We start from the raw sequence: 14,624 nt of genomic DNA on the forward strand, positions 1-14,624 counted from the left end.
AATGTTAATCTTTTCCTCCTGCTCTTCCTCCCTGCTCTGTTCTTAGTTGCTCTCATTATATCAAAGAAGACATTTGGCATTTGTTTCTTAGGGATTGGCTAGCTTCACTTAGCATAATCTGCTCTAGTGCCATCCATTTCCCTGCAAATTCCATGATTTTGTCATTTTTTAGTGCTGCGTAATACTCCATGGTGTATAAATGCCACATTTTTTTTATCCATTCATCTATTGAAGGGCATCGGGGTTGGTTCCACAATCTAGCTATTGTGAATTGTGCTGCTATGAACATCAATGTGGCAGTATCCCTGTAGTATGCTCTTTTAAGGTCTTCAGGGAATAGTCCGAGAAGGGCAATAGCTGGGTCAAATGGTGGTTCCATTCCCAGCTTTCCCAGGAATCTCCATACTGCTTTCCAAATTGGCCGCACCAATTGGCAGTCCCACCAGCAATGTACAAGAGTACCCTTTTCCCCACTTCCTTGCCAGCACTTGTTGTTGTTTGACTTCAGAATGGCTGCCAATCTTACTGGAGTGAGATGGTATCTTAGGGTGGTTTTGATTTGCATTTCTCTGACTGCTAGAGATGGTGAGCATTTTTTCATGTACTTGTTGATTGATTGTATGTCCTCCTCTGAGAAGTGTCTGTTCAGGTCCTTGGCCCATTTGTTGATTGGGTTATTTGTTATCTTATTGTCTAATTTTTTGAGTTCTTTGTATACTCTGGATATTAGGGCTCTATCTGAAGTGTGAGGAGTAAAAACTTGTTCCCATGATGTAGGCTCCCTATTTACTTCTCTTATTGTTTCTCTTGCTGAGAAAAAACTTTTTAGTTTAAGTAAGTCCCATTTGTTGATTCTTGTTATTAACTCTTATGCTATGGGTGTCCTGTTAAGGAATTTGGAGCCCGACCCCACAGTATGTAGATTGGAGCCAACTTTTTCTTCTATCAGACGCAGAGTCTCTGATTTGATATCAAGCTCCTTGATCCATTTTGAGTTAACTTTTGTGCATGGCGAGAGGAGGGGATTCAGTTTCATTTTGTTGCATATGGATTTCCAGTTTTCCCAACACCATTTGTTGAAGATGCTATCCTTCCTCGATTGCATGCTTTTAGCCCCTTTATCAAATATAAGATAGTTGTAACTTTGTGGATTAGTCTCTGTGTCCTCTATTCTGTACCATTGGTCCATCTGCCTGTTTTGGTACCAGTACCATGCTGTTTTTGTTACTCTTGCTCTGTAATATAGTTTGAAATCTGGTATCACTATACTGCCTGATTCACACTTCCTGCTTAGAATTGCTTTTGCTATTCTGGGTCTTTAATTTTCCATATGAATTTCATGATTGCTTTATCTATTTCTACAAGAAATGCTGTTGGGATTTTGATTGGCATTGCATTAAACATATAGAGAACTTTGGGTAATATCGCCATTTTGATGATGTTAGTTCTGCCTATCCATGAACAGGGTATATTTTTCCATCTTCTAAGATCTTCTTCTACTTCTGTCTTTAGGGTTCTGTAGTTTTCATTGTATAAATCTTTCACCTCTTTTGTTAGGTTGATTCCCAAGTATTTTATTTTTTTTGAGGATATTGTGAATGGAGTGTTTTTCCTCATTTCCGTTTCAGAAGTTTTGTCGCTGATATACAGAAATGCCTTTGATTAATGAGTGTTGATTTTATATCCTGCCACTTTGCTGAATTCATTTATTAGTTCTAGTAGTTTTTTTGTAGACCCTTTTGGGTCTTCTAGGTATACAATCATGTCGTCCGCAAATAGTGATAGTTTAAGTTCTTCTTTTCCTATTTTTATGCCTTTAATTTCTTTCGTCTGTCTAATTGTTCTGGCCAGTGTTTCGAGAACTATATTGAATAGAAGTGGTGATAGAGGGCATCCCTGTCTTGTTCCAGATTTTAGAGGGAATGCCTTCAATTTTTCTCCATTCAGAATGATGCTAGCCTGAGGCTTAGCATAGATAGCTTTTACAATGTTGAGGTAAGTTCCTGTTATCCCTAGTTTTTCTAATGTTTTGAACATAAAGGGATGCTGTACTTTGTCGAATGCTTTTTCTGCGTCTATCGAGATGATCATATGGTTCTTATCTTTAAGTCTATTGATGTGGTGAATAACATTTATTGATTTCCGTATATTGAACCATCCTTGCATCCCAGGGATGAATCCTACTTGATCATGGTGCACAATTTTTTTGATGTGTTTTTGTATCCAATTCGCTGGAATTTTATTGAGGATTTTTGCATCTAGGTTCATTAGAGATATTGGTCTGTAGTTTTCTTTCTTTGAGGGGTCTTTGTCTGGTTTCGGAATCAGGGTGATGTTGGCCTCATAGAATGAATTTTGAAGAGCTTCCTCTTTTTCTATTTCCTGAAATAACTTGAAAAGTATTGGTATTAATTCTTCTTTAAAGGTTTTGTAAAACTCTGCTGTATACCCATCCGGTCCTGGGCTTTTCTTGGTTGGTAGTCTTTTGATTGCTTCTTCTATTTCATCCATTGATATTGGTCTGTTCAAATTGTGCGTATCCTCCTGACGCAGTCTGGGCAAATCATACGACTTAAGAAATTTATTGATGTCTTCACTATCTTCTATTTTATTGGAATATAGGTTTTCAAAATAATTTCTAATTGTCTTCTGTATTTCTGTAGCATCTGTTGTGATATTGCCTTTTTCATCCCATATGTTAGTAATTTGAGTTCTCTCTCTTCTTTTCTTCGTTAGCATGGCTAGGGTCTGTCGATCTTATTTATTTTTTCGAAGAACCAACTTTTAGTTTTGTCAATTTTTTCAATAGTTTCTTTTGTTTCAATTTCGTTGATTTCCGCTCTGATTTTAATTATTTCTTACCTTCTACTACATTTGCTGTTGTTTTGCTCTTCCTTTTCTAGGGCTTTGAGATGAAGTGTGAGCTCATTTATTTGTTGGTTTTTTCTTTTAAGGAATGACCTCCAGGCGATGAATTTCCCTCTTAAAACTGCTTTCATTGTGTCCCATAGATTCCTATATGTTGTGTCTGTATTTTCATTTATCTCTAAGAATTTTTTGATTTCCTCCTTTATGTCTTCTGTAACCCATTGATCATTCAGTAACATATTGTTCATTTTCCACGTGATGTAGGATTTTTCCTTCCTTCTTTTATCATTGATTTCCAGTTTCATTCCATTATGATCAGATAAAATGCATGGTATTATCTCCACCCCTTTATATTTACTGAGGGTTACCCTATGGCATAATATATGGTCTATTTTTGAGAAGGATCCATGTGCTGCTGAGAAAAAAGTATATCCACTTGATGATGGTTGATATATTCTATATATGTCAGTTAAGTCTAGGTTATTGATTGTGATATTGAGTTCTATAGTTTCTTTATTCACCTTTTGTTTGGAGGATCTGTCCAATGGTGAGAGAGGTGTGTTGAAGTCACCCATAATTATTGTGTTGTGGTCTATTTGATTCTTGAACTTGAGGAGAATTTGTTTTATGAATGTCGCAGCACCATTATTTGGTGCATAAATATTGATAATTGTTATGTCTTGTTGGTGAATGGTTCCTTTTAACAGTATATAATGTCCTTCCTTGTCCCTTTTGATTAACTTAGTCTTGAAGTCGATTTTATTCGATATGAGGATGGCCACCCCTGCTTGCTTACGAGGACCGTGTGTGTGGTATGTTTTTCTCAACCTTTCACCTTCAGCCTGTGTATGTCTTTTCCAATCAGATGTGTCTCCTGGAGGCAGCATATTGTTGGATTTGTTTTTCTAATCCATGTGACCAGCCTATGTCGCTTTATTGGAGAGTTTAAGCCATTAATGTTTAGAGTTACTATTGATATATGGTTTGTACTTCCAGCCATGTTTGATTATTTATCTTTTTTTTTTAATTTAGTTTGTTTCTCCATGATTAGCTTTCCCCCCGCCCTTTGTCTTTACTGAGGCAGTTCGCACTGATGGTTTTGGTTATTGTTTTTCATTTCTTCCTCATGTAGTGTTTTGCTCAAGATGCTTTGCAATGCTGGTTTTCTGGCTGCAAATTCTTTTAACTTTTGTTTATCATGAAAGATTTTCATTTCATTGTCGTACCTGAAGCTTAATTTTGCTGGATACAGAATTCTTGGTTGGCATCCATTATCTTTCAGTGTTTGAAATATGTTGTTCCAGGATCTTCTCGCTTTCAGCGTCTGTGATGAAAAATTCGTTGTTAACCTTATTGGTTTACCCCTGAATGTAATCTCCCTCCTTTCTCTTGTAGCTTTTAATATTTTCTCTTTGTTCTGTATATTGGATATCTTCATAACAATGTGTCTTGGCGTTGGTCTACTGTGATTTTGTATGCTCGGTGTCCTGTATGCATCTACAATTTGTATATCCGTTTCCTTTTTTATTTCTGGAAAGTTTTATGTAATTATTTCATTCAGCAGGTTACTCATTCCCTTGGTTTGAATCTCTATACCTTCCTCTATCCCGATGACTCTTAAGTTTGGTTTTTTTATGTTATCCCATATCTCTTGGATGTTTTTCTTGTGATTTTTTTACCAGCCTTTCTGAGTTGGCTAGACTCTTTTCAAGATGATATATTCTGTCTTCATTATCTGACGTTCTGGCTTCTGCTTGCTCCACTCTGTTAGTGATACTCTCATTTGAGTTTTTAAGTTGGTTTATAGTTTCCTTCATTTCTAGAATTATTGTTTGATTTTTTTTATAATCTGTATCTCCTGATAAAGATGCTTAACTTCTTCTGTTATCTGTTTATGTAATTCATTTTCAATTTGTTCTTTCACTGTTTGAATCTGCTGTCTCATATCCTCTTTAAGGTTCCATTCCATCTGTCTAAGGTATTCCTTGAGTTCTTTATTTGACCATTTTTCTGATGACTCTAGGTCCTCCTGAATATTTAGGCTGTCCTGCATTGTTTGTACTCCTTTTCTTCCTTGCTTTTTCATGCTGCTCATGTTACTTCTTGTTCTGTTTGACTGCTGAGTTACTGTTTACTCCTATAAATTTATTTGATGCTTGGGAGGAAAGGTATTAGAAGGGAAGGGAAGAAGTCACTAAAGAGAATGAGAGTAAGCAGGTAGAATTCAAGGAAGGGGGAATAAGAAAATTGAAAAGAAATGAAAAGACAAAAGAAAAAAATAGAAAAGAAAAAAATTTTTTTTAATTTGAAAAAATTAAAATTTTTTAAAAAAATTTAAAAACTACAAAAAAAATGAAAATGAAAAAAAAACCCAAATTAAAAAAAATTAATAAATTCAGTCTTAGAGTTTGATTAACTTCTCTTCCAGTAGGTGGAGCTGTGCCCACCGGGCCAACCTTCTTCTCTCAATACGCGGGAACCAATCACTGTGCAGTAGCTCCTCCTCCCCGACTGGGCGGGTCTCCAATCCTGAGTGCCTAGGGCCTTCTCTTGTGTCTAGTCACTTCCCCACTTTTCCTCAAGCCAGGCCCCGCTCACCGGTGATGCTCACCACAATACTGGCTACACGCCAGGTCTGCTGCTCCCCGGAGCCCTGTTTTCATGAAAGACTGGGCACACTCTCCCTGTTTGCCATTCCCTCACACCCTAAGTTTGTAGAGCTTGGGGCTGAGAACCCTCAGCGAATTTTGCTTGCCCTCCGGTAGCCACGCCCCTGGTAGCTGGTGCAAGAGACCTCAGTTGTCAGCACTGGTGGGAACGGTAGCCGGGGGTTCCGCGCCACAGGTCCCACGCCACTCCTGACTCCCTCCTCGGTCTGGCTATCGTGCTCACGGGAGAGCTGGGAGGGGCCCTTAAGGTTTCTCTGCTGTGTGGAGAGGGAAGGGTAGGGGATTACACACCTGTCGCCGCTGGTTTCAATGAAGTTATCTCCTCCGCCGCATTCTGGTGACGTCAGTTCTCTGCCATGGTGGTATCCCATGCAAATGGCGACAGTTCGTTCCCTTTGCCGGGTGACCAGTGCAACGGGTGGGTCCTGACTGTCTCTCCCAAGCCCCGTTTCAATCCTATTACCACTGCCTATGAAGACTCGGTTGGCATTAACCTCCGTAGGATCAGAAGGGCCGACCAGTTGTTTTAGCAGGATCGTTTAGTGCTGCGTCACAGCAGTTTGTCTGCAAGAAGCAGGTGAATGGGAGCTTGAATTCAGCCGATTCGGGCTCGGTGTGTGTTCTGAGAGGCCCAGACTGTTCACCCCAGATCCACATCAGCTCAGCATTACCTAGTGATCCTGAGCAAACAGCATTTAGACGGTTTACTACTCCCTGTGCCCGCGTAGCTGAAGAGGTCAGAGACTTAATCTCTCCGCGCCCGCCGCCATGTTGGATGTAAGAATGAGATTTTTAAAGTACCCAACTGGGTGAATAATGACTACATTCCTGGAGATAAGAAGTTCAGTGGAGAATTATACCTGGAATGATGAGAAGACTTAGAAAAGGAAGGGAGCTCACAATGCTGTCCATGTGGTCATATATGCCATCCTCTGTGTTGCTTCATTATGAAGTTGAAATTCTGATAAGAAGCAAGATAAAGGAAATAGTAGGACAGTTTGGAAGAACAACTTACGATTCACCAGCAGCCCCTGTCATATTCTTTTTTTTTGGGGGGTGGGGGGTGGCGGCCGTGCCGGGGATTGAATTCAGGAGCACTCAACCACTGAGCCAAATCTCCAGCCCTATTTTGTGTTTTCTTTAGAGACAGAGTCTTAGCACCTTGCTTTTTGCTGAAGCTGGCTTTGAACTCATGATCCTTCTGCCTCAGCCTCCCGAGCAGCTGGGATTACAGGTGTGCACCACCGTGCCTGGAATCCTGTCATATTCTTTTTTTTTTTTTTTTTTAATAGTTGTAGATGGACAGCATACCTTTAATTTATTTTTTTTAATGTGGTGCTGAGGATCAAACCCAGGGCCTCACACATGCTAGGCAAGTGCTCTGCCACTGAGCTACAGCCCCAACCCTTATATTCTTGTTTGTTAGAAGGATAATAATTTTAGCAGTGATTCAATCTGATGTCCCTTAAGGTCTCTACTGAAGGATTAATAAATATTTTTTAGTCTGTTATAACTCTCATAGTTTTGCCAATAACAACAATATAAATCCAATTGAAATTCAGACTTTTCCTTAAAAACCAGGTTTAGATAATAAACTTATCCTTTTTGTTGACCTAAATTTTTTTCTACAAAATATAACTTTTGTAGCCCCTTGTTTGGGCATTGACATTTTAGTCTTGGAAGAAAAGATTAACAGAATAAACAATAAACTACTTTTGCTCAGAGAGGATATGTAGGCCTGAATACATACATACACACTTATAACTAAAGCCATTTATTTAATTTTCACTTATAACTAAAGCCAGTTTATTCATTTTCCTTCCTTTCTTTTCTCCTTCCTGCCTCCCTTTCTTCCTTCTTTCCTTTCTTTTCTTGATGTCATTGGGACAAGGGGGTTTGAGCTATGTGCACACGGCATAGTTCAAAATTGAAGACACTTGGACAGTCTTATCTTGAGAAGAGTGCAGTACAAGAGCAAAACTCAAGAGTACAGTCATTTACATGATCTATGTAACATCTCATGCTGTGGAGGCTGTCAGACATTTAGTACTAAGCATCATGACTATGCAAGAAACAGACTTTGCACCAATTTCTGAATACTTAACCTAGGAACACAAAACTTTGATCATTCTCATGTCTTTTAGAAGGAAAAGTAAGTTCTTAAGACTATTTCTGTATTTGCTTACTTGGATCAAATAAGTAATCTTTGATCTTAGGTTTCTACTGGAATGGGTTTCTTCAGGCTTACATACTCATTCCTAAGAAGTACTTGAAATACTTTCTGGCTTGAAAACGGATTTGTGCATGCTTTATTTGGATTTCTTTTAAGTTTTTTAACTTAATGCTAGATATCAGTATTGAAGATTGTCTCATGCTCTAAGAAAGTAACTAGCCAAGTATACATTCCTATTAAAATTATAATGGAAAGCTTTTGTAAGCAAATGAATGATATGCAGATGCTTTGCTCACTTTCTGGATTGAGCCTGTGTTGTTTCCTCTATCCTTTACTCCCTCTTCTAAAAGGTACTTTTCAGAAGACTCCATTTGTCATGTGATACCATGTGACAGAATAAAAATTCCCTACTTTAATTCAAAGTTGTCTTAGTCCAATTGGGTCACTATAACAAAATAAGTGAGTAAGTGATTTATAAACAATAGAAGTTTATTGTCCAAAGTTCTGGAGACTGGGAAGTCCAAGATCAAAGGCCTCAGCCAATTTGGTGTCTGGAGAGGATCCGTCCTCTGCTTTGTTAATAGCACCTTCTTGCTTCATCCTCACATGCCAGAAGGTATGAACAAGCTCCTGCAGGCCTCTTTTATAAGGGTATTAATCTGTGACCTAATCATCTCCCAAAGACCCCCACTTCTTCTTACCACCACATTGAGGGATGCAAACATTCAGACCATAACAAAGGTCATGGGACCATTCCAGAAAAGAGAGATTAGATATTGCAGATAATTTATTGATTTGTATTTTCTTTGTTACCATTGCATACTAGAGGAAGAACTGGTTTAAAAATATACATTAAGGGTCTGGGATTGGGCTCAGTGGTAGAGCACTTGCCTCACACATGTGAGGCTCTGGGTTTGATCCTCAGCACCACATAAAATAAATAAAAACAAAATAAAGATAATGTGTCCATCCACAACTAAATATATATATATGTATTAAATGAAAATAAAAAGCTCCTAAATGACCAACAATATGGGACTCATTAAACTTCCATTCAACTGAGTGCTCTGCAGCCATAAAAAAAATAGATTTTAGAATAATATTTAATGACATGAAAAAATAGTTATGATGAAGATTGATAAGTAAAATTTATTGGGTATTGATTTTATGCTAGGAATGAAATTTCTAAGTTGTTCTCATTTTAAAGGTAAGAAAACTCAGGCTTAGAGAATTTAAGGTATTTGCCCAAGCTGATAATAGGCACAGCCAGAATTCAAACTAAGCAATTTGACTCTAAAGCACTTGCTTCCCAGTCATCGTTATGTATCTCTGTAAACTTCTTCATGAAACTAAATCAAATTTTTGTAATGTTTCTAGAAAAAAATTGTTAAAGAATAACCTAATTGTTTAAAGAATGTACTTTTGGGGGGCGGTTATTGATGAACACAATACCTTTATTTTATTTATTTACGTATTTCTATGTGGTGCTGAGGAACGAACCCAGTGCCTCATACATGCTAGGCAGGTGATCTGCCACTAAATAACCATAACCCTAAGATTACTAAATTTTGACAAAATAAAATTGGTGAAGGGACAACATGTCCTTATAGATATAAATATAAACTATAAAATAATTTTAAGTTATAGATGGACACAATATATTTTTTTAATGTGGTGCTGAGGATCAAACCCAGCACCTCACACATATGAGGCAAGTACTCTACCACTGAGCCACAACGCAAGCCCTTAAATACCATAATTTTTAAGGTAACATTGTAGAATAGAAATAGACAAGAAATAGAAAAATCAGAAGAACGTGTACCTTTTTATGTTCTCAGAGAAGAAACCAAATGGATGTATATAAATATTTAAAGTGATTATCACAGATTAGAGGAATCACAGGTAATTTTTCTTTCTTTTTAACTTTATTTTTCAGATAATAGTAATTTTTAATACTTTAAAACTTAAAGTATTTATAATATTTTATTAGTGCAATATATATTAGGATTTCAACATATATTAGGGTTTAACTTTATGCACAGTGTACTCTGCATTTTTTGAATTGCACACTTGGTGAAATGATTTTCTAAAATGTTCAGTATATTATTCGTTTATTCAGGGCTTAAATTAACCAATCACATAGAATAACCAGTGCATTCCTCCTTTTTGGTAAAATGGAGAAATGGCAATAGGATATTAATCTTTTGATTTAAAATTGAGGAGAAAGATTTTAGAATATCTGATTTTCAAAACTTGAAGTATCAATTGATGATATAAAGAAAAGCTAATGAATTTTATATATGTAGTTTCTGTCTGATCATTGAACTCTATAGTAAGTTGGTAATAATTTTACAAATGATTCTTTTCAACTTTCTAGATGATTATATAATTATTTCACTTAAAAATAATGATAAATTTTCCCCTGATATTTGTGGTCTTTATGTTTTATAACATTCAAAAAATTGAATAGTTGTTTTAAAAGATGTATAGATTCTTATAATAGTAACATGGAAATATGTGTCCTATATATCATAAAGTAAAAAATAAAGTTAGAGTCCTATATATAGTAGAATCCAGTCTTTATTTCAAAATAAAAAGCACTATATAAATAAATGCTTGATTTGGGTATATTGCCTCTCAAAAAATTCCAATACCAATTTGGGTACCTGTCTTCATTAGCTCAAGAAACTAAACAAAATGCCATAGATCAGGTAACTTACCCAATAGAAATTTATTTTCTCACAGTTCTGAAGGCTGGGAGGTCTTAAGATCAAGGTTTCTGTTGATTCAGTTCCTGATGAGAGCTCTATTCCTAGCTTGCAGAGGCCTCTTCCTCTCTGTTTCTTCACATGGCAAAAAACTAAGAAGAGATGGACCTCTCGATTGTTCTTATACGGCCACTGTCATATTGGCTTATCCTATGACTTCTTTAACCTTAACAGCCTTTTAAAGACCTTATCTCCCCCAAACATGGTGGCCCAGATCATACTTAGCAAAACACTGTCTCAAAGTAAAATCTAAAAAGAGTAGGGATATAGCTCAGCAGTAAAGCACCCCTGTGTTCAACACTTAGTATTCCCCCTTCCCCTAGAAAAAGATCCTATCTCTAGATGCAGTGACATTGAAGGTTAGAGCTTCAGTATATAAATTTGGAGGTTACACAGTTCTGTCCATAACAGTGCCTAAACACGTTCCAGTGATCCCAAAAATCCTGTTTAATTAATTTCATTGAAGATGGGGTTTATTTTATTCTTATGAAATTCTTAAGGTACTTATTGCTTTATAGTGTGTCATTAGGAGATTTGTCTAAATTTAACCTTATGAATCATTTCTCAGACACAAAATCGAATGAAACTAATGGCCGACAACTACGAAGACGACCACTTCAAGTCCTCCCATTCCAATCAAACGAATCATAAGCCCTCCCCAGACCAGGTAAGATTTCCCCTGAATATTTTATTTTTAAAAAAACCACACCTTTTTTTTTTGATGTATTTTGTACTAGTGTGCTGCAGTTTCTGAGGTATAAAGTAGAAAAAGAAAAGTAAATATCTAATTCAGGTTTGAAAACTCCTTCACATTTTTTTTAAACACAGACTCAATTTCCACATAGGAAGTTGATGATTCTGAATTTTTTAAAAGCAGGTTCTTAAAAATTTGAAAATGACAAGGAATCCTTGAATTGCACAGGGGGAAAAAGTCCTGCTTTTTTTTTATTAAATAACAATGCCTTGTTAGAAAAACAAGACTCTCTTTGTAAGCTCAGTGAGGCACAACTTTGTGTAGAGGTTACTTCTATTTAATTGCAGATTATGAAATCTCAGCTCATCACCTATTAAAAGTGAAAGTTTCTTCACTCCATTTCCTAGCAATTCCCTCTAACATGTCATTCTCGAGGAAAATCGTTGCCTTCAATTTCACATCAATGCAGAAGAGACATTGATGTGCCTAAAGGAAGCCATATTCAATTCTAGTTTTTTAGAAGAAGGGAACTCTCCCAAAATCTTGAAAGTGATGGATGGGGGAGAGTGGTGAACAGATTACCTCATATCCCATTGCCAAAACTCAGATTTCAACATCTCCATCACACTCAGTCTTAAAATGTATGGCTAAGGGGAAAAAAAATAATCAAGTAATTACATCCATATGACTAAAGAGTCACAAAAAACTCCCCTGCTAAACATCTCCATAAATGACAGCTACGGCACTGTCCTAAGAGAAGTTGCAGAAATACTGCAGATGAAAGTAGCAATGATAGCTAAATTGCTATTATTTCTGAAATTCAGAAAGTATAGTCCTAATATGTTGACATGTACTAAGCCAATTGAAGCCCACCTTATATTTTAGAGGGAAGTCTTTAATTAAATCAAAATGGAGAATGGTCTGCTTGATGTCAGCAGTCCTTCCCTGCCAAGAAATCACTTTGCTTTCTCTGCCTGCTTCCTAATACCTAGAATTGTATTTATGCCAGCATATCTAAGATGCATGTTAGATCCTTCCCATGAAACAACAGAGAATTGGAGGGGTGGTTGGCACAGAGGTGAAAAAAGAAAAGGCATAACATAAAGGAAAGAAAAAAAATCTCAGCTGGATAATATTACAGAGAGACAACATTTGAGAAAGGCAGGAAGACAGAACTGTAATGATAAAATAATTACTAATTTCAAGAGTTCAGAGGATTAGAATCTAAAATTTAAAAAAAAGGAATTAAGAACTTCTTTTCTGCTACATTATGTCTTTGTCTTTGTTTTAATACTAACCAACTCTTTTTCATTCCCATGCTGCCCCGGGGCATTGTTCCCTTTGTCATCTCTCCCCATAGGATGAGGAGGAGGGTATATGGGCATAGCCAATCAGATGCTCTTAGTTCAGCCATTTTGTTCAGAACGGTGAGAAACAGCTTTCCTTAACTACAGAAGTGATTTTTGTTTGTTTTCATTTTTTCTTTTTACACAATCATTCTCACATCTTGTTTCTGTATAATTTATGAAATCCTTTGGTATGCTTTCTGTTTTTTTCTGTTTTACATGATTCCTGTGTGTATTGCTGTGGATTTGACATAGTGGGGTGGATTTTGTGGTGTTTTTTTCTTCTATGTGTGTTAATAGTCACTTTTACAATTTCTTTCTATACATTTTTGGGAGAACTTCCAGGGCATATGACTAAATTTCTCTAGTAATGATTTTGTTAATAAATTACCTTCACAGTGTCCTGGTTAGATTTATACTTAAATCAAACTGGCAATAGAAAATTGATCAAATAACCTGGGTTTGAGATGTCTTTCTTATGATAATTAATTTTAAATACATAGTCCATTTTTTTTAAGTGGATTGTGAACCACACTTTATTCCTTTTGCTTCTGCCTATAGAAGAGTACTCCGAATTCTCAGGTTTAGTACCTAGAACACGCCCTCAGGCTTTGACATTGCTTTCAAACTTTCCCTAAAAATGAGGAAGAGCAAAGAAGTAAAGGAAGACTCTTTAGAAGTCAGTCTAAAGAATTATTTTCCCTCTTCATAGAACGCTGCTGTGTTCAACAGTTGCCAGGACACTGTCTAGATTCTCTTTTCCAGGCCAATTGGCTAGAAAATATGGTCCAGATGTGGTAGTATCACCCTTTGATCTGATGCCCTTGAGGTTTGACTACGGAAATCCTTTTCTTAGAAAAGTAATAATTATGATTAATAACTTCACACATATTGGTGGCCTTGCACTCCCTGAATTCACTGCTGATGCTAATTGATGATCTCACTGTTTTGGAGTCAGTTCTCCCTGAAATGTCTGTGTATTGATGTTAAACTGCTTAAAATGATATGGTCTTATGTAGCCCTTTTAACTATTGAACACAGCCAAGGAGGATGGAGAGGTAAGTTGTGGAAATGGGCCATAAACTGTGAGATGGGCAGCTTTCCAAACAGCTTTATCCTGTGGGTGCAAATGAAGGTGAAATACACAGTATCGACCAAGAAGCTCTTTGGGTTCAAGTACTACCTGCCAGAGAAAACTAAAACTAAGACAATCAGTGTTCTGGTTGTCTTTTTCTGCCACCCTACAGGAGTACATATTTGACATCATCAGCCATAAAGGAGACATATAATGTAGTTTACTTGTTTCTCAGGAATGAACATGGTTCTGCCTTGTCCATTTGGAGGAATATGGGAGTTTCTTGGCTTGTCTCAGAAGGAAGCTCCTCCCCCACATACATAAACAGGTTGATATTTTTCTTGCATTCACTTTTTCTAGTGAATCAGAAGAAACATGTTAATGTTCTGAGAAAGAAGATCCATAGATAACTTTCCTTGGAGATTGAAAAGTGAACAAACCATCACATTTGTTTGGAATATTTGTTCCAAAAAGTGTCTATTTTACTTTTTCTTCTACCAGAATAGAATAACTCCTAGCAAGAGTTCAGATGCTTTTGATTTTACTTTTTCTAATTATTGCATTATTGAGCTTACTGAATGAAACTATTACTGCCATTGGTTTAACACAGTGCAATTGCAGTTAGTTGGTCATAGCTGGAATTTCCATGATCTAGTCTTTCAAACTTTCTAAAATATGCTACAAAAATCATTATATGATAATAATTTTACTTAAGTAATGCATGAGTAACCCCTAAAACACTGCAGAAGTTTTGACTTGGTATCCAATTTCATTCTCTTATTTCTGCTAATTCTACAGAGAACAGATTTTCTCACTTTAATTTCAAACTTGCAATTGATGATTCTTATGTCAAACTTAAGAGCTTAAAGTTTTGCAACTAAACCATTTTTGCAGTACACCAATTACTTGCAAAGTATGAGTCTTACTAAAGATAACTAATACTCAGATGGGAAAGAGAATCATAGAATTACAGAGCTGAAAGGGGTTTTGCAGTGAGGCCATTTCATGGAAGGTAGTGTAGCTAGGGTAAG

The 14,624-nt window shown here is 36.5% G+C and overlaps 1 protein-coding gene across 8 annotated transcripts in view; it reads left to right on the plus strand.

The window, feature by feature from the left end:
• Erc1 (ELKS/RAB6-interacting/CAST family member 1) overlaps positions 1-14,624 on the plus strand; it is a 532,578-nt gene that overhangs the window by 441,604 nt on the left and 76,350 nt on the right. For all 8 annotated transcript variants that reach the window (XM_076854010.1, XM_076854009.1, XM_076854013.1 and 5 more), the window contains one exon: positions 11,047-11,145. In XM_076854010.1, coding sequence (XP_076710125.1) covers positions 11,047-11,145 — 99 coding nt within the window. The remainder of the gene's footprint in view (positions 1-11,046; positions 11,146-14,624) is intronic.

This window comes from Callospermophilus lateralis, chromosome 4 (genome assembly GCF_048772815.1).
Source record: "Callospermophilus lateralis isolate mCalLat2 chromosome 4, mCalLat2.hap1, whole genome shotgun sequence".
Classification (NCBI taxonomy): domain Eukaryota; kingdom Metazoa; phylum Chordata; class Mammalia; order Rodentia; family Sciuridae; genus Callospermophilus; species Callospermophilus lateralis.